This window comes from Lichenostomus cassidix, chromosome Z (genome assembly GCF_008360975.1).
Source record: "Lichenostomus cassidix isolate B80296 chromosome Z, HeHo_3.0, whole genome shotgun sequence".
NCBI classification, from domain to species: domain Eukaryota; kingdom Metazoa; phylum Chordata; class Aves; order Passeriformes; family Meliphagidae; genus Lichenostomus; species Lichenostomus cassidix.
Window position 1 is genome coordinate 17,837,160 of NC_139511.1, and position 23,540 is coordinate 17,860,699.

General features: G+C 37.5%; 1 protein-coding gene across 3 annotated transcripts in view; it reads left to right on the plus strand.

Moving 5' to 3' along the window:
* Window positions 1–23,540, plus strand: part of COMMD10 (COMM domain containing 10) — a 110,037-nt gene that overhangs the window by 8,313 nt on the left and 78,184 nt on the right. For all 3 annotated transcript variants that reach the window (XR_014846698.1, XM_085041976.1, XM_085041974.1), the window contains exon 5: window positions 16,124–16,234. Coding sequence is in view for 2 of the 3 variants with exons in the window: in XM_085041976.1 (XP_084898102.1) it covers window positions 16,124–16,234 (111 nt within the window). In the remaining variant the exon portion in view is untranslated. The remainder of the gene's footprint in view (window positions 1–16,123; window positions 16,235–23,540) is intronic.

The window sequence follows — 23,540 nt, forward strand, 5'->3', positions numbered from 1 at the left end:
GCCTGTGAACAGTGCTCCTCCTAGTGCAGCCCAGGATGGCTCACATTCAACTTGGTGTCCATCTGGAGCCTCAGGTACTTTTTCATACAGCTCTTTTCCAGCTGGACAGCATTCAGCTTGTACTGGTATTTGGGGTCATTCCTCTCCAAGTGCAGGATATTTCACTTCCTCTTGTAGAACTTCATGAGGTTTCTGTCAGACCATGTCTCCAGTCTGTCCAACTCCCTCTTGATGGCAACACAACCCTTTGGTGTACCAGCCACTCCTCTCAGCTTTGAGTCATCTGCAGACTTGCTGAGGGTGCACCTGTCCCATCATCTGTGTCATTGATGAAGATGTTGAACAAAATTTGGCTCAGTATTTGCCCTTAAGGTATGCTCTAGTTACTAGCCTCCAGCTAGACTTTGTTTCTCTGTTTACCACCCATTCAGCCAGTTTTCAGCCCACCTCTCTGCACTGTCAGCACACATCAGCAGCTTGTCTATGAGAACCTTACAGGACACAGTGCCAAAGGCCTCCCTGAAATCATGGCAGAACCTATCTACCATTTTCATCTTGTCTACCAAACCTGTCAATTCACTGTAGAATTAAGTTGGTCAAGTGTGGCTTAACTTCCCCATCATGAATCCATGCTAACTACAGCAAATCATCTTGTTGTTCACGTGCCTAGAAATGGTTTCCAGGATTAGTTGTTCCATCATCTTGCCAGAGACTGAGGTGAGGCAGAGAGGCCTTTAGTTCCTGGGGTTCTCCTCCTTGCCTGTCTTGGAGATAAGAATGACATTAGCTTTCCTTAGGAGTCTTGAGGATTGATGCTTGGTGGGGGTATTTGGCTTTCTTTTGTTTGTGTGGGTTTCTTCAGACTGATGTATTTGTACTCTGTGCATGGTGGATGTTGGATTCATAATGAGGCTTTTTTGGTCAACTGTACCTTGTAGTTTTGTTTGTGATTCAGATTCCAGGAATATAGAAGTTATGATACTGGATCAGAAAATTTATTCATTGGGTGCCTGTCTTTGGCACCCTGGATGAAAGCATAGAGGTGGAATCCTTCAGCTAACCTGTTTGCTGGAAACTTACTCCTCACGTCAGGACATAGAATTTATCTTACCCCCTCAAAGATGATTCTTTCACACTTATGAGATATCCTGCTTAGTGAACCTGGAGGTGGAGTCTGTGTACTTGCCTGGTTTCTGATTTTCTACCACTTGAGGGACAAGTGATATGTGTTGATGTTTTTTAAAAACAGGCTATCCATTATCTTTTGATTTTTAAGGCATATCCACTTTTTCATTGTCAGAAATGTTAAACAAGAGTGTAGTCTTTCTTGTTTTAATTTTAAAACATTGTGTGGGATTTCTTACTCATTCCATGAAAGTTTTCTGCTTGTCATCTTTCACATTACCTGTCTGACATATTTCTGTTGTATTTTGGGAATGACTAATGTGAATAGAGTATGAAATAGACTTAAGAATATTAATACTTTATGTAGTGACTTCGTAATAAAGGGACTGGGACCATCATGACTTAATATTTGACAGTGAGATTGCATGCGCTGTCAGCAATATTGTGGATGAAATCAAGCTGAGTGGTGCAGTTGGTGAGGTAGAGGGAAGAGATGTCATCCAGAGGGATCTTGACAGGCTTGAGGAGAGAGTCCATATGAACTTCATGATGTTCATAATGCCAGGTGCAAAGTCTTGCTCCTGGTCAGAGCATCCCCTGGTATGAGCAAAGATGGGTAATGGATGTATTCAATGCAGCCTTGCAGAAAAAGAACTTGGAGGTGCTGATGAATGAAAAATTTGATGTGACCCAACAATGTACACTCATAGCCCAGAAATTCAACTGTATCCTGGACTGTATAAAAATAATCATGACCAGCAGGTTAAGGGGAGGTGATTCTCCCCCTCTACTCTGCTCTTCTGAGAGCTCACCTGTAGTAATTGATCCAGTTGAGGGGTCCCAGCACAAGACAGACTCAAACCTATTGAAATGGGTCCATAGGAGGGCCATTGAAGTGATACAAGAGCAGGAACGCCTTTGCTATGAAGACAAGACTGAGAGAGTAGGGGTTGTTCAGCCTGCAGAAGAGAAGGGTCCAGAGAGACATTATTGCAGCCATTCAGTACTTAAAGGGGGCTTTATAAGAAAGATGGAGAGAGATATTTTACCAGCGGATGTAGTGGCAGGACAAGGGGCAATGGTTTGAAACCAAAGGATTATGGATTTAGGCTGGGTTTAAGGAAGAAATTCTTGATGAGGGTGGTGAGGCACTGGAGCAGGTTGCCCAGAGAGGTTGTGGATGCCCTATCACTGAAGTGTTCAAAAGATTGGATGTGGCATTAACCAACGTGATATAGTGAAAGATGTTCCAGCCCATAGCAGGGAAGATGCACTAGAGGATTTTCCAAGGTCCCTCCCAATCCAAGCCATTCTGTGAGTCTATGAATACTACTTGTTGATGGAGGTTTTTTTTCACTTTTGTGTTCTTTTAAAGATACATACAGGCTTTATGATTATCATTGCCTATTTGGTAGGGACTTGCTGACCTGTTCAGGTGGTGTGCAGCACCACATACAAGTTCAGAATTCAGTTTTTGTGTGATTTTTTGTACTTCCGCTTACCATGTGCTTCTCTATCCATTAGCAGCTCTGGATTTTCTTAAAAGCAGCTTTAGTGGGTATATAGAAGGGATTGCTTGTATTGGTCCAAGTGCAGAATCAGGGTCATGATTAACATTACTGAGGTCTTGATTCTTCTGTTCCAGCATGTACACGGTGTCCCTGCATGCTCTTACAAGACAGAGTTTACAAAACAACTAAGAAAAATCTATTTGCAATTTTATATTGTGTTTTACTAAAATCTATGTGGCAAAATAATTCTAAGTCTTTCCTGACACATGTTACTTAGAGGCTGTCTGTTTTGGAAGTATTGAAATGCTGACAATAAGTCTATTTTCTGTGGTGTACACAAAAAGGACTGGGCAGTAATCTTTTATTTCTATTTCAAGACAATAAAAATGGCGGGTTTTATTTGTTTTTTTCCTTAGGGGTATGGTTTACACAGTAAGAAAACATTGGATCCTGTGGGATTGATTAACTTAAGGTCAAAACTAGTGGGTAGCTGAGTAGTATCCACCTCTGGTATTTCATAATAATACTAAAAGATTTGACTTTCATCATTTTTGAGAGAGTAGGCCAGTGTATCTTTTGGCTTGCAGAAGTGTTCAGGTTTGGACTCAAGACCACTAATTATTATGAGAAATAATTTCTTGCAGATAATTTCTCTGTATTGACGTTATTTTTCTTAAACCAGATTATTTTCTCACCTGCAAAATACAAGTTGTTAAAAAGTAGTATTCTGAGTTTTGGGTCTGTCAGTTCTGTGCAAGAGGTGTAGGTGGTAATGTTCTGGTTGATACCTTCATTAGGATGACAAGTCAAATTGTGTTTGTTAGAGTAGCAGAACAAGTATTTCCAAGAATACTGATTAGGTGAGGATTTCTGTGGCATATTGAACACTATCTCTAATTGTTTGAGAAAAAAATGTTCTTTTTTTAAATAGAGGTCTTTGAAATTTTTTGTGCAGACTGCTTAGTAGATAGGGATGTTATTGACTCAAGAAATTAATAAAAACTGTGGAGTTAAAATGAGGCTGTACTGTTTAATCGTGTTACTTCATCTTTTCATTTTTCTTCACTGAATTATTGGCAGTCTTCAGCTGCACAGGGTTATTAATTATATATCTTCTGCTGTTAATTGGTTCTTTGGTCCTTACTCATATGGCAGTGCCTTTATTATAATATTTCTGCTGATAATACAATCCTACTCAATTAGAATTGTTTTTCCTTTGAACACATTCTTACTTTGGCCTTCAGAATGATGGGCCAGTGAAAATAGTTTGATATCAATCTGATCCAGTTTTTAAGTCTTTGCTTGGTAATGTATAAGTTTAGAAAAGAGAGTATCCTGATCAGATTAAAATGTATTTTTTCCTCTTTGCTAAGAAGAGCTAGGTTTTTAGTAGGGTTCATTCTGAATTCTCATAGCAGTTTTTCATCAATTTCGTTGCTTTTCTCCACTTCTTCCTCCCCCTAATATTATGTTCTCTGCATGTCTTTTGGTATTCTGCGCAAAGCTCTGTTTTAAAGGCAGATCAGGCTACGTGCTTCATAGCTTTCTTGTTTTAGAAAATTGTTCAGGGTGTCCTTAAAATATACATAATGAAAAATATAAAAGTGTTATGTTGCCAAGCAGGAGGAGTTTTTTATAGCTTTCAGACAGCATTGCTTAATATAATGATGCGTGGGAATGCAGTTAGTGAAATTATGTACCTACAATTCTTGACAGAGCTGTCAGTTCTGTATCTTGAGTGCCTGTTTGAAGCCATATGGGAAAAACTCTGAAAGTGATTTTCTCAGAAACTGGCCTTCTTGCTAATGGGTGTATATGTAATGTTAATATGCTAAATTCCCTCTATCTACAGAAATACTCTGAAACACATGCATCCTGTGGTGGTTATGACAAAAAGAAGAGAATTTGCGTGCTCTGTGTATGTCATGGCAGAAATTTTTTCTGGTGTCAGAAGAATGCAAAATAAGAAGGAATACAGCTCAAACCAGAAGGAAGAATTTTACAGTTTTTTGTTAGTATCTGATCAGCTGTTCATTCTCACAGTGACAAACAGAGGTCACAAATACAGTGTTGTACCTACTGGCATTATCACAGTGAACAGTGAACCAGCTTGCATCATGTGATACCAGTACACTCACAGAGGCAAAGAAAATGCTAATGATGATACATGAAATAAAAACACCATTTTATACCTAATGAGATTTTAATCGCCAGCTATAGCACATCTGAGTCTTGTTCTTTCACTCACTCAGCTTTGTTAGTAGGAATTCTAATTGTTTACAATTTTTAGGTACTACTTCTTGAGGAATTTTCAATGAGTTTCTTCCTATCCTTGCTGTCTTCTGTCTTCTACCAAGAACGTGTAAATTATGAAGGTTAAAAGAAAGTACATTTCAAAAATGTTTAGAAAGATTTGTAACTTTTGTTCTGTTCCCACATGCAAAAGAGAGCTTTTTTAAGGTTATGAGTACTATGCTTATCTTCTGTAACTGCCCATGTAATACAAACCATGATTTTTCCTCAATATGTAAAAGAGCTTTTGAAGGAGGGGTCTGGTTGTGATTACAAGGCTTTAAATGACAGGTAATTTCTGGGGTCTTTTTATTGGTCACTAGAAATGTTTGCCTTATTTCTAATTAAAAGCTGTCCAACTTAATCTTCCCTCTATTGGATCTTGCTATATATTCTGCTAGATAAAAACTCCAGTCAGCCATGACTTAATAAAAGTGGTCATAGACTGGTGTGCATTTTTACTGCAACTCTATGACCACAGATTTCCCTTAGACACAGAGCACAACACCACATTTACCTTTTGCATAAAGTGAACCCCAAAATGCTAGGGTTTTTGATACCTGAATGCTGTTTCTAATGTTTGTCATAGAGTCTCTTTATGTTTGCTTTCAAGGTAGCTGCGTATCAGTAAAAACCACTTAAAGATGAAAACTCACAGTAACTTCAGTTAGGGGAAAGTCTTTTGAAGTTGTTGCAGCTTAGCACTAGTCTTATTCTATCAATTTCATGTAATATTGTTTCTTTTGTTTCCTTCCTTTTGAAGCATATTGGTTCTTTTTGGATTGTGTCTTTTCCTTGAATTCCAGGGTTAAAGAGGTGAGGGGGTTTGGTTTGAATATTGAACAAAGAGGTCTGAAAATACTACTTTTCTTGGTATATGTGCTAAGTTTGCTGAAAAGAAAAAGGATTTTATCTTTGAAGACAAAAATGGGAAAACAGAAGAAATTAACCTTCAGGAGAGAGCCAAGCCTGGATGAAGAATCTCATTAAATTTACATATTCACCAAATAATGTAGATTTAGGTGCATATTTTCCTTTTAGATTTAAATCCCAATCTCTTCTATTTTTACTGTGCTCTTACTATCTTCTCTGAGAAGTGAGGTACTGGCTCTTTGCTTTGCTCCTGTTGCTTTTTCTAGCATTAATTACAAGCTTAAACTTAGAGCTTACAGAGCTAAAAAACTTGTGCTCTTTATTTTAAGTTTTTAGCTGCCTTCTTAAGTTACTTATATCATTAGGGAAAGCTATGCTGAGGGGTCCAGGAGTTGTACAGCCAACATAATGCTCACTTTAGTGATTATTTTTTCTCATTCAGTGCCTCTATCCCACTTGCATGGTTTAATCACTCGACTGAGTCTTTGATCCAACCTATTTTCAGTGTCTTGGTCATAACAGTGCCTTCTTTTGAGGCTAAGACACTTTTCTTCCTCCATCCCCAGCAATTGTGTGCTATTTGATCAATATTTTTTACAGGATTTTGTACATTCTCTGTCTGCCTAGTTCAATCCAATTCTTTCTTTGCCTTTACGTTGTAACTGCCTTTATTTCTAGTTATTCTTGTCTACTGGTGAAAACCATGGTTTCTGCTTGCCTTTTTTTTTTGTTTGGTTTTTTTTTTGTTTTTTGTTTTTGTTTTTTGTTTTGTTTTCTTTTGTTTGCCTGTTTGCTGGTGGTCTCACAATATCTGCAAGATTAAGGCAGAATCTGATTTGACTTTGCTTTCTAGTACTGTGTCTAGATGGATAAGATTCATCCAGTGACTGTTACTTTCTTATGCCTGCATGACTGAGAAACGTTGTAAAATGGTCACTAAAGTTTCAAAGTCCAGTCTTAAAAATTTAGTAGGAGTCGCAGTCATTGACTATGCCACTTCTGCTTAACTTGGCTGTGCATGTGTGTTATAACTGACTGTTAATACAGACTTGTAGTTAATAAAAAACTTCAGTGTATTGTACTGAATGTGTTCTATGGATGAGTGGTTGTACCTACGGTTTTGTTGATAGTTACCTGATATTTTTGTGGTGCCTGCTCCAAGTCTTGCATTTAATTAGAAGATTTGCCTAACACTGTCAGCTGAAGGTGCTAGTTATTAATTTTGTAAGTCGTATGTACAGGTAAAATATGAGTGTTACAAATTTTAAACCTGCCGTTGAAAAGTACTTTCACCGAAACTACAAAATGTCTCAGTAACCCATTTATGAGATGGTGATACTGATTTGCATTGGAGTTGAATATGTTTGTGCAGTAGAGAGACAGGTTTTTAACTACTGTAGACCATCATCTTTTGCTCTTTCTATAAAAAATGTGGTAAAGGACTGTAGTGAGAAATTTGATGCAACCATATGAAAATCCAGCTGTTTGATGGCAGCGTTCCTCACCTATGGAGCACTTGTTACAGTGAGACCTGCTGAAAGGAAGCTGCAGCATCCAGAGCTTCCTTCCAAGATATTCACACCACCTTAGTACAACTGAAGTCAGTAGCAAATGGAGAATTAAAATCATTGTGTTTCAGCAGTCATCTCTAGTGCTCACAATGCTCAAGTTTCCCATCAGGAGAAAATTGGTATTTTATCTGGGGCTTATATTAAAGGAAACACTCTCTTCCTGATTACACCTTATTTCTGTTACAAAGACCCTAACTGTGATGATTGGCAATTTTTGCCTGCCAATCATTACCTTCTCTTGAAATGTTGCCCCTTTTTTCTCCTGTTTTAATATTTATTTGCTAAATTGAGTACACTTTTGTCTTTATCTTACTGCTGTCTCCTCTGCAGTAATACTCTTTTTTTAAGGAGATGGAGAGAGTTTTTGAAGGAGTTCATAGTCAGGCATGTTTTGACACCCTTAAATCAGTCCTAAATTATTTTCATCATCACAGCAGGCAGAATTAGACATTTTCATGTCTAATTTTGATTTTTGATTCTGGAGTGCTGAGTTTGCTGATGAAAAGTGGAATTGGCACCTCCGGCTGTAAATTTTATAGAGAAGACTTAATGGTTTCCTCTAGTTTTATGCTGGTATGATTACACAGGTATGAAGTTACAATAATGCATTGAAGACCAATTTTTTTTTAACTCGTTATACACATTTAGTCCTCTCCCATCCTTACAAAACTGCTAGTTAATATATTAAAACTGTATATACATGTTGCTGTACTTTCTTTAAATGAAAATTACTTATCTATTTAACTGTGACTTAGTACATTTTGTTTAACTAATTATTGAAAGATGAGGGGAGACGATCCCCAGACTTCAAATGTGAGTATTTTAATTTTCTACAATGAATTGAGGAATACATTGTCTTCAGTGCAGGAACTGTGGCAGTTACTCTTTCAAGAATTAAACTGAGTGAAATAATGGCCATACTAATTTTCCTCTAGGTTGTTTGCTTAGGACAACTGAAAAAAATGTAAGTGAAAAAACTGTACTAGAAAATTTCTTATGGATTATTTATTTCCTCAAAATATTTTGTTGAGTGGAAAACATTCTTAAATGTTTTGTGTCAGTGTGATGTATACGATAATAATATGAGAAAAAGATTTTTTGGAGATGTCTTTCATATCCCATTATCCCTTCTTTCACTGTTCATAACAATTTCAGTGAGGACAGTATGGATGACTTAAATTGCATGAACAGCTCTTTTGATTATTCCAGGAAATGTTTGATTTTTAAAGTTGAACTATTCCTCTCAAATTAGAGGGAAAAATAACTGAAGTGAATGAATTAATATCTGAGATAAAATAACTAAATTCTGATTTCATTTGTTAAAATAAGCTGTAATATCTCTCTTTCTGTAATTATTGTATTTGGGGACATTATAAGTACATAGCTGAGGTATGTGTGGGCAGGGACATTGAGTTGTTCGTTTTCCCCATTACTGCAAGCAGCTACATTTTGTAGTGCACTTTTTCAGTTTGTCAGGCTTCATTTTCAAGGTAAAGTTTTTGCTCACACTGGGGCTATTCAAGGGTAGCTCCTTATTTCTTCAGCTGTCAGAAATCTTCCTCAAGAATGGGCTAAAGACTGGGTTTTCATCTCCCTTTTATGCACTCTTCCACAATGTTAGTTATTCATTCTTAACTCTAAAATAGTAGAAGTTTAGACTTTGCAATCTCATGGTGTCAATATTGACTTTTAACTATGAATTAAAGTACAGGACACTCCAGCATTGATATAGTGAAGCTGAACTTACCTCCAAGAGTAGTTGCTGTGTGTAAACTGATATATGCTTTTACAGATACACCACATTTAGTAGAAATAGATGAGGAAAGTGTAACTTTGAAAAACAGTGCTGTGCACTTGTACATTGTTTTGGTATTTTTAATTGAAAGTGCTTCAAGCATGTCAGCTTTTTCCTCAGGCTATAAAAAGCAAATGTGATGTGCAGTAACACTGAAGTTATCACAAATACCAGATCATTTTGAAGTAAGTGGTCTCTCAAAATAAGGATTAAATGATTTGAAAATCAAATGGGTGGATCTATATAGCAGTGGAGCATGAAACTAATTTCTGTATGACTGTAACTGACCTACTTTATCTGAAATAGTTTGTTAGGCTTCTGCCTAATAGAAGACTGTTTTCTGTGGTGCCTGTAAAACAATGAGGCAGTAAGAAGTTATTGACATTCTGTGTCCTTTAAGTGGTTTTTAAAAACCTACGAAAATGTGTTTCATTACTTCAGCATGTCCTCAAATAAATTAGACTGAGAAGGAAAGTTACTATAGATGCACTTAAACTACCCTAAAGTGGGTCTTTGAGTATGGACCTAAAGTCAGGAGACCTGGATGTTAGTTCTTAGCTGTGCAAGTCTATGGAAGCATTCTGTGCCATAGAAAGCTGCTGGCAACTACAAACACAGGTGTCCATGTTAATCAAGTCTGTCAGCACCACCAGTACTGGGAGGGGTCTGCCTCACAAGGCTAACCTACAACAGAGTTGGAGAAGAACTTTTTACAAGGGCATGTGGTGATACAATGAATGGTAATGGCTTTAAACTGAGAAAGGATGGGTTTAGGTTAGATGTTAGGAAGCAGTTTTTTACTGTGAGGGTGGTGAGGCACTGCAACAGGTTGCCCAGAGGAGCTATGGATGGTCCATCCCTGGAAGTGTTCGAGGCCAGGCTGGATTTGGCTCTGAGTAACCTGTTCTACTGGAAGGTGTCCATGCTTAAGGGGGAGAGGGGATTTGGAACTAGTTCATCGTTAAGGTCCCTTTCAACCCAAACCATTCTATGATTAGAAGCACTCAGTTTTGAATTTTCAGAAGGAATGTTAGGGTTTGTGCTTATGTTGGTGGCTTTTAATTCTGACTGTGGGTCACAAGCTTTAAAATTCTTTTCAGACATGTTGGAAAGCTTCAGCAGTTCCTTAGCAACTTTGTGGTAAAGAAAATCTTTTGCTGCCTGAAAAGGCGCACGTTGGGGAATTTTGTTGCTTTGAAAAAAGTTCAAGCAGACAAACAAAACCATAGCCCATTGACAGTGGAGGAAATATTCAGTAGAAATAATACTATTGAAAAGCTGTATTACATAACTGATTTTGAAAGATTAACAATTATATGGTAATGTCATCACTTTTATTTACCAATTACCTTTTGGCTATACTGAAAACATTTGTTGTTGTACTTGTAGTAGACTTCTACAAATCGGGTATGTTAGTTTGCCTATGCTGAATGTTCCTTTCCCATCCAGGGCTTTCATAACCTCATTTCTGTCTTACGCATAAAACTACAGGACACTGCTGCCAGTTTAGAATTGCTTCTGCATTCCCTGCCCATCAGGCTTGTTAACAAGCCCAGAAGTGTGTTTTTCTCACTTTTTAGACTTTAGGATGAAACACTGTTTTTTAGAGTTCTTTTCCTTGCTCTTTGCTAACTGCTAATCAGCATTTCTCTCTCTGCCTGTAGAAATGCTCATGGGCCATTTGCTTGTCAGAGATGCTAATACTGGATATGGCAGGGTCTTCATGATGTTTCCTGTAGCCAGTTTATTTACAGTGGATTGTTAAGTAGTGTTTAACCTGTAATGCTGATTAATTGTCCACGTGTTCTGCGTCCTTTATGTTTTCTGAATAAAACATCTTACTCTATTTAGTGAAAGCTAAGTGTTCTGAAAACAGCAAATCTTGCCAAGAAAATGGAGCACAAGAATATGAACAAAATAATTAGATCTTCACAATAGGTTAAATTGGCTGTATCATAACTGTCTAAATGTCTGGTAGTTATAAAAGCCTCAATGCTGCTGATTTTATGTGTCCAAGCAGTATTTCCATATTGTAGTTCTTGCTGATTCATTGATGTGTTTACTCATTGTTGCTCTCACCTTTTGTGAGCCTATGCTTAAAAGTGCTTTCTAAGGGACAAACAGGTGCCAAATCATGGATGAGAAACAGTGGTTTGCGTGGTATTATGGCATTCTGCTGGCTCTGTGCTAAGAAGTAAGCTGTGCCACAGAAATGAGTTCTGAGAGCCATAATACTGGTCTTCTGTAATGATATGTTATGACATTAGATGACCTTCTAGAATCAGATAATGTAAATGATAATTCCAGTTTTATGCTTAAAATTAAAACAAACTTCCAGTCTTTATGAGTGTGGAGACAGGTGGGAGGTGTGATCTCTGTTTATCAACCAAGACCAACAAAAAAACTATTCACTTTCCCTCGTCTGGTACTGACTGAGTATTTAAGCCCCTTTTTTCTGTTGTCCTTTGAAAATACTGGACCCTGCTCCAGAAGTTTGGCTGAAGTTAGAAGTATTGGGTAAGAAATTTTAGGTGAATATATATTTTCTGAAATTCTGTTCCCATTTTGTTGTCCCTGTTTCACAACACTTCCCCTTATTTTGTTTCCTCAAGTTAGGTCCTTGCCAGCCTTTTTTTCAGCGTCAGTTTCTTGTTCACTTTGGCTCCATTCTTGGTCCTTCAGGTTGAAGCCCTCCAACATCTCTATTATTGACATTTGTTCTGCATTCCTTCTCAAAGTTGTAGTCCTTAATTTTGAGTCTGATAGCCTGGTTCCTGTATAGTTAACATGATTAGCCTGAATGTCTTTGCTGAAAAATATTGATTTGATTTCTCACTGAAGAGTAAAATAAATATATCTGTGTAGTTGGGAGAAGTATTTTTTGACAACTAATACTGAAACTTGTCCTGTTTATCACACTTCTTGAATTTCTTCTCTGCTTGGGTTTAATCTGTAGTAATGTTTATGGGCAGTGAAAAGTGGCAGTAAGGAACTGGGGTGAAGATATTGCCAGAAAGAGGCAATAGAGTATGTAAAAGCAATGGGCAGTGACAAGGGAAATGGTGGATTCTGTGGGTGTTAATTTTGACTGTGTGAACCTTCTTTTGGTTGGAGATCGTGCTTGAGGTTTAAATCAGGTGTGAAAGCTGCCTTGACATTTAGTGCACTGGGCTTTTTGTAAGAGTGACTTTCACCAAATTTTTTTACCATAGTTAATGTTAGACTGGTGATGATCTTGTCTTATTGTGTAAAATACTATGCTCTACTGTTTAACATGGAAAATAATCTGGTGGACAGGACAGTGGGCTTGAGTTGAAAGATACGGTGTTTTACACAGGATGAAAAGGACTGTAGCCATCACAGACTGACCAGAGATGATGTATGTACCTGTAAAGGTGCTGGTCATCTTCAAATGAAGGGTCAGATCCTCTTAGAGTAGGAGAGCAAGCTGCTTTCTAGTGTGGATCTGCCCTGGGACAGCTGTGAGTGGCAACTGAGAAGTGCTGGGGGTGTGGGGGTACTGAGCTGGTTCAGCAGGCATGAACTTACCTATCTCATCTACAGTGGGTACCAAGTAGGTGCTGGGAGGGGTAGGTGTGCAAGTTCTTCCATGTCTGTTAGTCCTGAGTGTCATGGTAGACTTCAGAAGCCTGAATGAAACAAAAGGGCCACAATAACTGAGGACTTTGAGGAATTGTTGAAAGCTTCCTCATATCTTTGTTACCCTGACTCATTTGCCATAGGGTTCATGGAGCACATCTGAAATATTTTCATACATTCTCACTATTGGTTTTATTTAGTACCTGTGTTTTTTTCCTTTCCTTTTTTCCAGCTTGTACCTCCTTGTTTTTGTTTTTTTCTTTTCTGAACATAACCTTGAGGTTAAATAAGTACTAGAGATATCAGTGAGAAGTTACAGCACTAAACAGTGTATTTTCAACAGTGTTTAGTGTTGCAGTGACAAGGTAGCTTGCACATTTCTAACTTGCTGATAAGAAATGGTGAAAAGAAGCTAAAGGTCTACAGTATCTAAAAACATGACTTTGTTTTCATGCTAGGAATGGAGAAATACTTCTCCCCTGCCCCAATAAATGCTTTTCAGTTTATATATCACAGATTCTGGCACCCTTCTCCCATCATTCTGTTTTCTGTAACAAGTTTTATACCAGAAGTAAAAATAATTTTATAGTCCTTTCATATTTGAAAAAATGTGCCCTAAAATATGTGCCACTTTGTGGCTAACAAATACTGTGCCTTGCCACAAATGCCATGCAAAAACTTGTCACCACTCTCAAAAGGTTAATTGACATTTCAGGATGTTGAATATCTTCTAAGTAAACACAACCATAGCCAGATACATGCTGCATTTTTTTTCAAGAAAATGGACTATTTTGATGCCTTAGACAGCGTGCTCTTTATTAATTACAACTTATTCTCATACAGCTATGTTTGAAACAGAAAACATACATGAATTGTAGAGGAAAATAAAGTAATTTTTAAGGCAAAGCAATATAAAACAAGAGTTACAGTTGCTCTTCAGCTGTAAACTCAGGTGAGTGTGCTGTCACATATATTGTATTTGTTCTGATGCCTCTACAATATTCTAAGATAGATGTGTATTAAAAGTGACACAGAAAACATAAATTTGAATTTCTGTATTTTTGGTGGTTTGTTCCTCATGCTATGCAGAGTAGACAGTATTTAACAGCTTCAGAAAAGTCTTAAAAGTCAGACTTCTCGGATATTGTTTTTGTCTCAAGTGGGGCATTATTTTATGATCCTGGATGAGCTGCTATCCCAACAAAGGCTTGGTTTCCATACTACAGTAATAAACTGTTCAAGTGGCTGATAGAAAGTCCTTTCTAACTGAGGAGCACAGGGCTTGAGCCTTAGTGGCTGCAGTATGAAGAGCTGTTGCATCCCAGAGCTCACTGTCTCTGTGTTTGTCCTTAGTATTTTGGTGTTTTATCGATAGATGCAACTGTTCCCAGTTGCCTGCTTTGGCCTGCTCCCACCACTGCAACTCATAACTTAGGATCTGAGTCCTTTTCTGTTGACCATTATCAATTTTCTTAACTGAACTATACCATTTTCTTTGATAAAAACCTTAAAATTTTTTAGTTTTTTTTTTTTTAGGTACTGTTTTTATGCTCCTGGAAAAAACAGAGTTAATTTCTTAATTCCAATGAAATTTCTGGAGAGAAAAATGTTTTCTAGTTGAATCATTCTGGTGTAATTTGCTGGAAAATACTGGCTAGTACAGGGACTTTGCAGAGTTGTCCATTAGTATGATTGACTTCAGCATGTAGACAGAATCCACTCTAGATTGTTTGGTGCTTTTGGGTGGGATGGGCTATGCACTATTATTTTTACTAACCAAGATGTAATCAAGTTAGAGAAAATCAAAGCAGAATTATGATTAAAACTTAATCTGCTGTTATAATTTATGTAACTCTTCTTTAAAGCGTCTGTAATTCATCAGCTGTGGGTATCCTGTTATTAAAGCTATGCCCAAAATGAGGTGGACCAGACTTGGAACATCTTCACTGGGTCTCCTTGTGTGATCTGCATGCTTTCATGGATTTGATTAATGTAAACTTCCTTATTTTTATGACAAATTGAAGTTTAAATGGGGCATTGATTGCAGAGCAGCTGACAGACTGCAGGCTGATCTGGTGAAGTTCTTCCTGCTGTCCTGTTCCTATGACTGTCCACAAAGTCAGTCTGAGACTGTGTCTTTCCCTTAACTGTGGCCTTGGCTAAACTCCCTAACCATCTTGGACTGGCCGTGGTGGTGAAGGTATCATGATGCATAATTTTCCTTTTGGTATGCTTAGTTACATGGCACCCAGTGTTTGTTACACCTTTACTGTTGATCTGGTGTACAAATAAATGCAGTATAGCATGCATTAGTATGTAAGTGTAAATCGTGTAGCTGCAAGAAATTTTGGAACTTCTGTCTTTGAGCTGTGCCCATGGAAGACGTTTTTGCCACCCATTCCTATCTTTCATCTAGAGATTACTGTCACTGTAGGATGTAGGGCAGGGATTGCTGTTCACAAAACAAGGCCTTTGGCATGTCTTTATCCTGTTAATGATTTTAGCTGAATTTAGCTTTTAGATTGGTGAGATTACCAAGATGTGGCGCACTTTCACTTTTACCAATTCAGCCACAATATTTACTAGGAGAGGGGAAACACTAGATGAGAAAGAATTCGTGTGTAAATTATCTTGGCAGACAGTAAGGCTTTGTACTTCTTGTTATTCACTAAGGCCAGGAAGATTATTTTGTGGAAGTCTTGTAGTTCTGTTGTTGTGTACTTCATTTGTGCGTCAGCTGTACCTATACCTAGTACAATTTTATATCAATGATTAAGAAAGAATTTGAAATGTATTTTTTGTAGCTTTCTATTAAAAATTATTTTGCTAACATGCTTACTTAGGTTTTGTCTTTTCAGCATTAATGATTTAAAAAGTGGGATTATTTTTGTCATTGAGATCTGCATGTGGTACAACAAATGAGTAGATATGTTGATAAAGAAATCACCATTTTTAGCTGGTTTACTGTTTATTGGTATTTTTTTCCTTTTTCCCAAAAGAAAAATTAATACAAAATGAAATTAAATCCTCAACTTTGCTGATAAACTTCCACAAGAAGAAGAAACTGCCACATGCTGGATCCTTAGTTGTGTTCTATGGGCTGGTTCCATCAGATCAGAGACATAGGAAGTTGCTTTGCATTGAGTGGTCATAGGCAATTTGAATGGTATATTAGACAAGAGAGAAGCAAATCTGTCTTGGAGTCCAGGATAAATTGTGGGAAATGCATTGTATACAAATGCTTAACATTTGTAGGGCGTGACACTTTGGTCACTGATACGCACCACTGGCAGTTTTGAAAGTTTACCTCAGTGCTTCTGTATCATCTGATTATCATAACAATTTATGTTTTATAGCTTGAAACAATTGGATGGCAGCTTAATCTTCAAATGGCAGAGTCCATGCAAGCAAAGCTGAAGTCTCCTCAAGCTGTGCTAGAGCTGGGAGTGAGCAATGAAGATTCAAAGGTAAGAAATAGATGTCAGCAGAGTTGGAATGAGTTGTGGTGATAGCCTTATGTTAAAGTTCTGTTAAAGGCAACTGTTGGAACTCTTGATTGTTGTTATTCTTGTCAGTATTTTCATTTTTATATTTCATAAAGGTTATAGTAATCACTTGAAATTGTGAAATACTAATATAAGAGCATAAATATTCAATAGACTGAAAGCTACAGAAGAGTAGACTGAGTGTTACCACCTCTTTGGGCTGTAACAGGAGAAAGAGGAAATATGGTTGTTTTAGGTCTCTAAAATGTTGTTGTAGATAGCTTATTTTTATCACATAGCATAGCATTGTAGTACTTACACTTTTAATACATAATAGGTTGCAGCCTTCTATCATGTGTGTAGTTATGTAAGACATCATTCATCACTTACAACCTTTCTGTGCTAATGATGTATTTATATGGATGATGACATAGTATGTGAGGCCACAGGAGCCCAGTATGTGGAGTTTTTAAGGCAGAGTCTTAAGCTCAAGGACTGTAGTGCCAGGTGGCATATCAGTACCCAAACTCACTAAGAAACATAGTTTTTTATTAATAAAATCTCTACCTTGTGTTAGCCAGCATGTTTCAAATTAGAAACATGATTTGCTTTTAACCTTATCTTGCTAGTGGAAATTGGAGTCTTTAGTTCTGTGGTGTCTTTTAGAATGTTTACGTGTGAAAAATTCAGTAGAAGAAGTTTGAGGGAAGAAATCAGAACTCAGTGCTGCTTTAGCATTGCATTTAAATCACAGTAATTTTACAAATGTGAGTGGAATTTCTGATTTATGGTGAAATGAAAGAGTATACACAGCTTATGTTTGTGCTTCTCAGTGAGACAACAGTTGTATTTTTTTCAGCATTTCATTGCAATCTGTTATTTTTGAAAAGCAGATACAGGAACTGGACAAAATTTTATGCCTAAGCTGCATTGGTGAGCACTGAATACAGATTCAGTTCTTATGGCAAAACTGTTAAAAAATATACAGGGGAAAAATGTCACTTTCACCTAAGACAGATTTTCTTCTGTGTCATGTGCAAACAATTCAGATAGTGGACTTTTTCAGTTGTTTCCTCTCTGTTCCTTTCTATGGGTATGTATAGACGCCAAGATCAGAATTACTTTGTGATAATTACAAGCCTAGAATAAACTTGTGATGGGCATTTAGATAAAGTAGTGCAACAAGAAAACTGATGGACTCACAGTGCAGACATTAACATTTAAAAATGTGGGTTGGTGTGAAGATAACTACAGGCTTTTTTTCTGAATGACTACACCCTGGTATATAAGACTGACTAGTATCTGCTAATACAAACAGAAGTGTGGATAATTTTTCTGGTGTATTTTCATGTTCATGATCTCTCAGTGCATTAAGTATTGTACCTGAAAATTGTAGCTACTAGATGCTTCCTTTTTCCTCTCCAAAATTATGTATGTGCCTTTTGCAGAAATGTGCCATGAATTTAAAGCATATGTTCTTAATGATTGTATTTTTTCCCCCACTTTTTTTTTCTTAATTCATGGGCATAATGACTTGATTTTTTTTCAGGAAAGACACAAAATGCTGTTACAGAGGAACTTTTGTGGTCCGGCTCATTAGGGGGCAGTAGTGCTCTTTGTCACGCTGGTTCTTTGCTTGCTTTGAGATAATGCTCAGAATCAATTCTGAAGTCAGTCATTGTGGGAAGTGTTTAAGTGTTTACATTTCTAATCTGTGTATGACAATAGAAGTTTCTCTTGCTCATTTAAGAAAATAAAGCCTATTAATAAAAAAACATCCTGAGCAAGGTAAATGAAATGGGCTGTTATTTTCATTTTGCTAACTAAAATTATTTATACTAATATGTAGTGTTTGCTACAAATCACACTACTTGAAGAACATTTAACAGTTCTGATTCACAAGCTGACATTTAAAATCAGTATTTAAATTATTTCTCCAGGAGAGGTAATCAGAAGACCTGTGGCTATATGGATGTTATTTGTGCGTTGAGAAATAAAAAGAAATCTGCTATATGCTGTATAAATATTTATGGAGTACATTTTGTCAGCTTCAGATGAAATGCAGACTCCCAGAGGAATAAATCCATAGAAATTCAAAAGTAAGGTGTTCTTTGGTTCTTTCGGGTGGTTCAAGCTGCTAGTGACATTTCCATTTCCCAGAAAATATAATGCTTGTGATTAGCAAGATCAGCTCTCATGATTTTTGTTAAACTGTTTTTTCCTGGTTTTTCTTACAGATTTGCTGTTTGTTTGTACTCAGACCTGAAATTATGCTTGTGTTAGCCCCAGTGTGAGCAGGGGGGTGGATCAGGTGGGCTTCCAGCCCAAGTGGTCCTGTAATTTCGGCTGCTTTGGTTGCTGCTGGTGTTTTGTATGAGAAAGAGAAAAATGGAGCTTCCAATTAAAAATCCAGTTAACAGCATTTTATTACAATTGTTCATAATTTCAAATGTTTAATTGCATTTCAAAATCTGAGGGAAGTGAAATGTCTGTGAACTAGTCACACAAAACAAACATATAGGATATGTATAATAGGAAACATATTTCTGATTTGCAAAATCCCTTAGCTATCATTAAGACATTTTGATAAGTCTAGGTGACATTTAGGAACTGATGTGTAAGATACCAGCTCTGTATAAAGGGATTTTTAAATACTATAATTTGGTTTCAGATTTTCGTACTGTTGATTGCAACATGACAATCTGGAGATTCTGTACAGAGTATCATTATTTTTATGGTTATAGGGTCAATTGACCAGTAGGAGGAGCACAAATTAACAACCCTGATAATCTATGTTGTTAATTAAGAATTTTGATTTGCAAAGAAAGACTGGTCCCCAAAAGTGCTGTGTTTATTTAATATTTCTTTTTTCCTGTAATTTATTTGGTAACTAGCCACATAGAAACACACTCTTACATTCCTTCTTGCTGTTAATAACAGTAATTCCTTAGGCTATGTAGTCCAGACTTTTTTAAACAACTGTGATGATTTTCTGTAACCACAGGAGGAGCCATATAAATAAGTAATACTAAAGTGCATAGAAAGATTGAAGGGCTTCAGAAATGTCACACAATTGGTACTGAATATCTTCACAGAGGAATGTGAGAAGTAGGAGTGTGTTACAGTTGTTGGTATTACTCACCATTAAGAAGATCCAGTAAAGCACATTACTATATAAGGGATTTGTGATTGTGTATTTTCATACATGATCTGTAGATATTGTTTATGCTTGAAAATTGTTAGGATAAGTAAATTATTCTTGCCCAGTGTTGTCTCTTCATAGTTATCCAATTTTCTTCTGTAAATCCATTCCACAGATTTCATTAGATTCAGTTATCTAATTGCAATTTGTCCTGTGGAATGCTTTGATCTTTTCTTGGTTTTCCTTCTTATTTAATCTAAGATTTTATTCTTAACCATTAAGAACAACTTGGGGGAGCTCTTTTTTTCAGTATAAATACTATGTATATTCCTTGTGAAAAATCAATATTTTGTTTCCTTCTTTGAAGATGTTTTTGAAGAATTTTTACAGGATTTTTTCTGCTAATGCAAGATAAAAAGTAATGGATAATTGTGCTGGTTTGTTGAACCTGCTAGTGTAATTCTTTTGACAAAAGACAGATAACATTAAGATGCAACTATACTAATTTACTTGTATTTCTTTTAAGTGATTTCCCCTAACTTCTGCATGCTTTAACAGGGGAATATAATGAGAGACCGTGACAAATTAAGAGACATGGACAATCACTAACCAAATGATTTTGAATCAGGGCAAATGCCAGATTCAGCACAGGGATGGGGCAACCCTGGATATATGTACAGACTGGGGAATGAGATGCTGGAAAGCAGAGCCACAGAAAAGTGACCTGGGGGTTGATGCCAAGTTGAATACGAGCCAGCAGTGTCCTAGGGGGCATCAGGCACAGCATCACCAGGCGGGCAAGGGAGGGGATTGTCCTCCTCTGCTCTGCTCTGCACTGGGGCAGCCTCAGCTCCAGTGCTGGGGGCAGCTTTGGGTGCCACAACATAAAACAGACATTAAGTTATTAGAGAGTGTCCAAGGGAGGGTGACAAAGATGGTGAAGGCTCTAGAGCGAAGTGACAAGTGCTGCAGCTGAGGTCACTTGGTCTGTTCAGCCTGGAGAAGAAGAGACTGAGGAGACATCTCACAGCACTCCAGAGCTTCCTTGTGAGGGGAAGAGGAGGGACAGGCACTGATCTCCGTGGTGACAGTGACAGGACCTGAGGGAACATCATGAAGCTGTGTCAGGGGAGGTTTAGGTTTGATATTACTGAAAGGTTCTTCACCCAGAGGGTGGGTGGAACAGGCTCCCCAGGGACGTGGTCACAGCACCAGCCTCACAGAGCTCAAGAAACATTTGGACAATGCTCCCAGATAAATGGTGTGACTCTTGGGACTCTGAAGGGCCAGGAGTTGGAATTGGACTTTGATGGTCCTTGTGGGCCACTTGCAGCTCAGGATATTCTGTGATTCTATGAAAATCAAATTGGGGTCTGACTACGTTTGCCACTGTGCTGATAATACATATTCATCATTCTACAGAATAAGTAGAAGTCTGGAAATCGGAAATTATTACCTTTTGCGTGTTAAAATAACAGCATATGTTTTCGGTTGTTTTTCTCCTGGTTTTCACAGAAGTTCTCTACATTTCTGGATTGTGAAAAAAATTTAGAAATTTTTGCTGTTTACTTCAATAAGTATGCCATTCTGCTTTCTAAGTTTGCCATTGTGATTACTTTTCCCATCTTTCACAAAAAATCCAAAGCAAAGTAAATGAGAAAAAAATCTTTTCTTCCGTCAGAGCTAGATCAGTTACTTAATTCACTCTGTAAATTCTGTGCAGCCTGTATGGCATGCAGGCAGAACCTGCATTTGGATCAATATTTACGGAAATATGTGATGCTTCCCATTCCACCTCAATTTAGCCCTTTGTTTCTCTCTGAAAAGGATTTGTGTTTGTGGGGTGACATAACAGTGAGAGTTGGTGGATGCTAGTAATATGATCCCACTTCTGAGGCGTAGGAGGTGGCAGAATTGAGCGTGTACTCCTTTCATTTGCAAACTCAGTCCTTGCCTTTGGCAATGATGCATTTATGTGTCTTTTTTTTTTTTTTTTCAGAATAGAGGAGTAATTTTCACCTGTAGGGCCCTCAAAAAAGAGGACACTTGAAAGCAATAATGCTGAAAGAGCTCTGATGAGGTCCAAAGATGAAGTAATTGTAAATTGCTTCCCATGTTCATTAGCTACCTCTCAACCACTTTCTTTTCTGTTCAGGACATCACCCTTCTCAGAGCACAAACAAGCTTGTATGTATACCCTTGAACTGAGTTTAGTTTTGTCATCAAGCTTATTTGTAAGTCTCTCTAACAGTTACAAAAAGAAAGTAGGACAGGCCTTATATGACTGCAAAAATGTTTCAGGATGAAATTGAGAGAAAAGGGTTTTTCATTCCTGTTTAGGGGAGCTAATTGGAGATCTGCATAGCCTCAGACAGCACAGTCCTGGATTAAGGTTTTTTCTGTGCCTCTGAACAAGCAAGGTTGCTGCTTTTGGCAAGGTGTACATAATAAAATGAGTTTTGTTCTTAGAATTAAACCCTAATAAATACTGCTGCTGTTAAGAAAGAGGAAACTTCCCTAAGAGACAGTTTCAGAATATGAGAAAGGTCCTGATATTTGCAGGAGTGGTAGTAAGAATGACAGTACAATCTTGCGTGTGTGGAACAACTCAGAAAAACGAGTCTGAAATTTTTAACTTGATTTCAGCAGTCATATTGCTACAGAAAGATGACAGAAATGTAATTGCTCCACCATGAGAGACAGAAATTCTGCACTTAAAATGATCAGCAAATCATGCATTAGAGTGTTTGGTTTTGATCTATCACAGCTATTACCTCTGATTAAATCCATTTAATTAGAGGAAAAAGTGAAGCTGCAGTCCAGAATTTTTAAAATGCTGAGAGGACTTTTTTGTTTTCTTACTGGCATAGAATTGGATGCCTGTGTTCTGTAAGTTGTGACATTTTACATTTTACTTAGTAACCATTCACCAGGTGATGTGACTCCAGGGGTATGGACTCACCTCTGGCTATTGTACTGTGGCATGTACTTAATTACCTGACTTAATTTGTGATTTTACATTATTTAATTATCCAGCTTACAGTAAAGATCTCTTCACAGTATACATATGTTTCTTTCATCTGGCTATCTGCACAATTTATTAATACAGTCTATATTATATCACGTAAATGTACAAACTCTGTAACTGTTTGCAGCCTCTACACATGCTCTGTTAATGGCAAAACATCCTTAGGACTTTCTCCCTGTCTCCTTGTATCTTGGAACTAAAGAAGAAGATGGTCCCACTTGACTGTCAATGGTTGGTTGCAGCCTCAGGCAACCTCAGCCTATAGTTAGAAATGAAACTCTTTGTTTTGTAAAGGAGAAAATTTGTCTGTAGTGTTTACCTGTACCATTGTCAGACCAAATAAACAGCAGAAAAATAGCTCAAATGCTTAAGTTTAAACTTGGTGACCCATTTCAGTGCCAGGCAGAGTTAAACTCTGGGGCCTTGAGGGAATTTGAGAAACAGAAAGATCTGGTGAGCTTTTCTTATTTAATGCAGTTGTTCATGACATCTTTTTTCTTAGAAAATTTGTTTCCTGTTTGGCGCAAACTGGTTTTGTGGGCTTGGTACTTTAGTCTTTTCAGATGAAAACACATCCATGGGATTCATGGCAAATTCTTGGGCATTTATATACTTTCTTGCCTGTTATTCTCAGAAGCTATGCAGTGTCTAACAGATGAATTTTTGTCTTCATTTGTGTGCAGCAATGGAAGATAACCCTACTTTTTCAGTACTTTTGCTATGCTTTGCAGTACTTCTGGACATTATCTTTTCCTTTGCTTTTTCTTATGCAAAGAAGAAAAGTAGTACCTTCATAAATATGTTAAAAACTGTAATCTCTTCCGTGTCTGTTTCTTACTGACTCTAAGGTAGAAAGATAAGGTAGTCTAAGACATGGGTGAGGGTAGGGAGAGATGAATGTGAAAGCTGAACTTCCTCTAACAACAGGTCTCAGGTTACCAACATTGCTCTTCTGTCTTGTCCTTCATAATACTGACATTGGCTGTGGCCTTTGAGAATTGGAGGCAGAGGCAGAGGTGGACAAGATAGGACAAAAAGAAGGGCAATGGAGATGGTGAAGGATCTGGGTCAGAAGTCTGATGAGGAGCACCTGAGGGATCTGAGGATGTCCAGCCTGG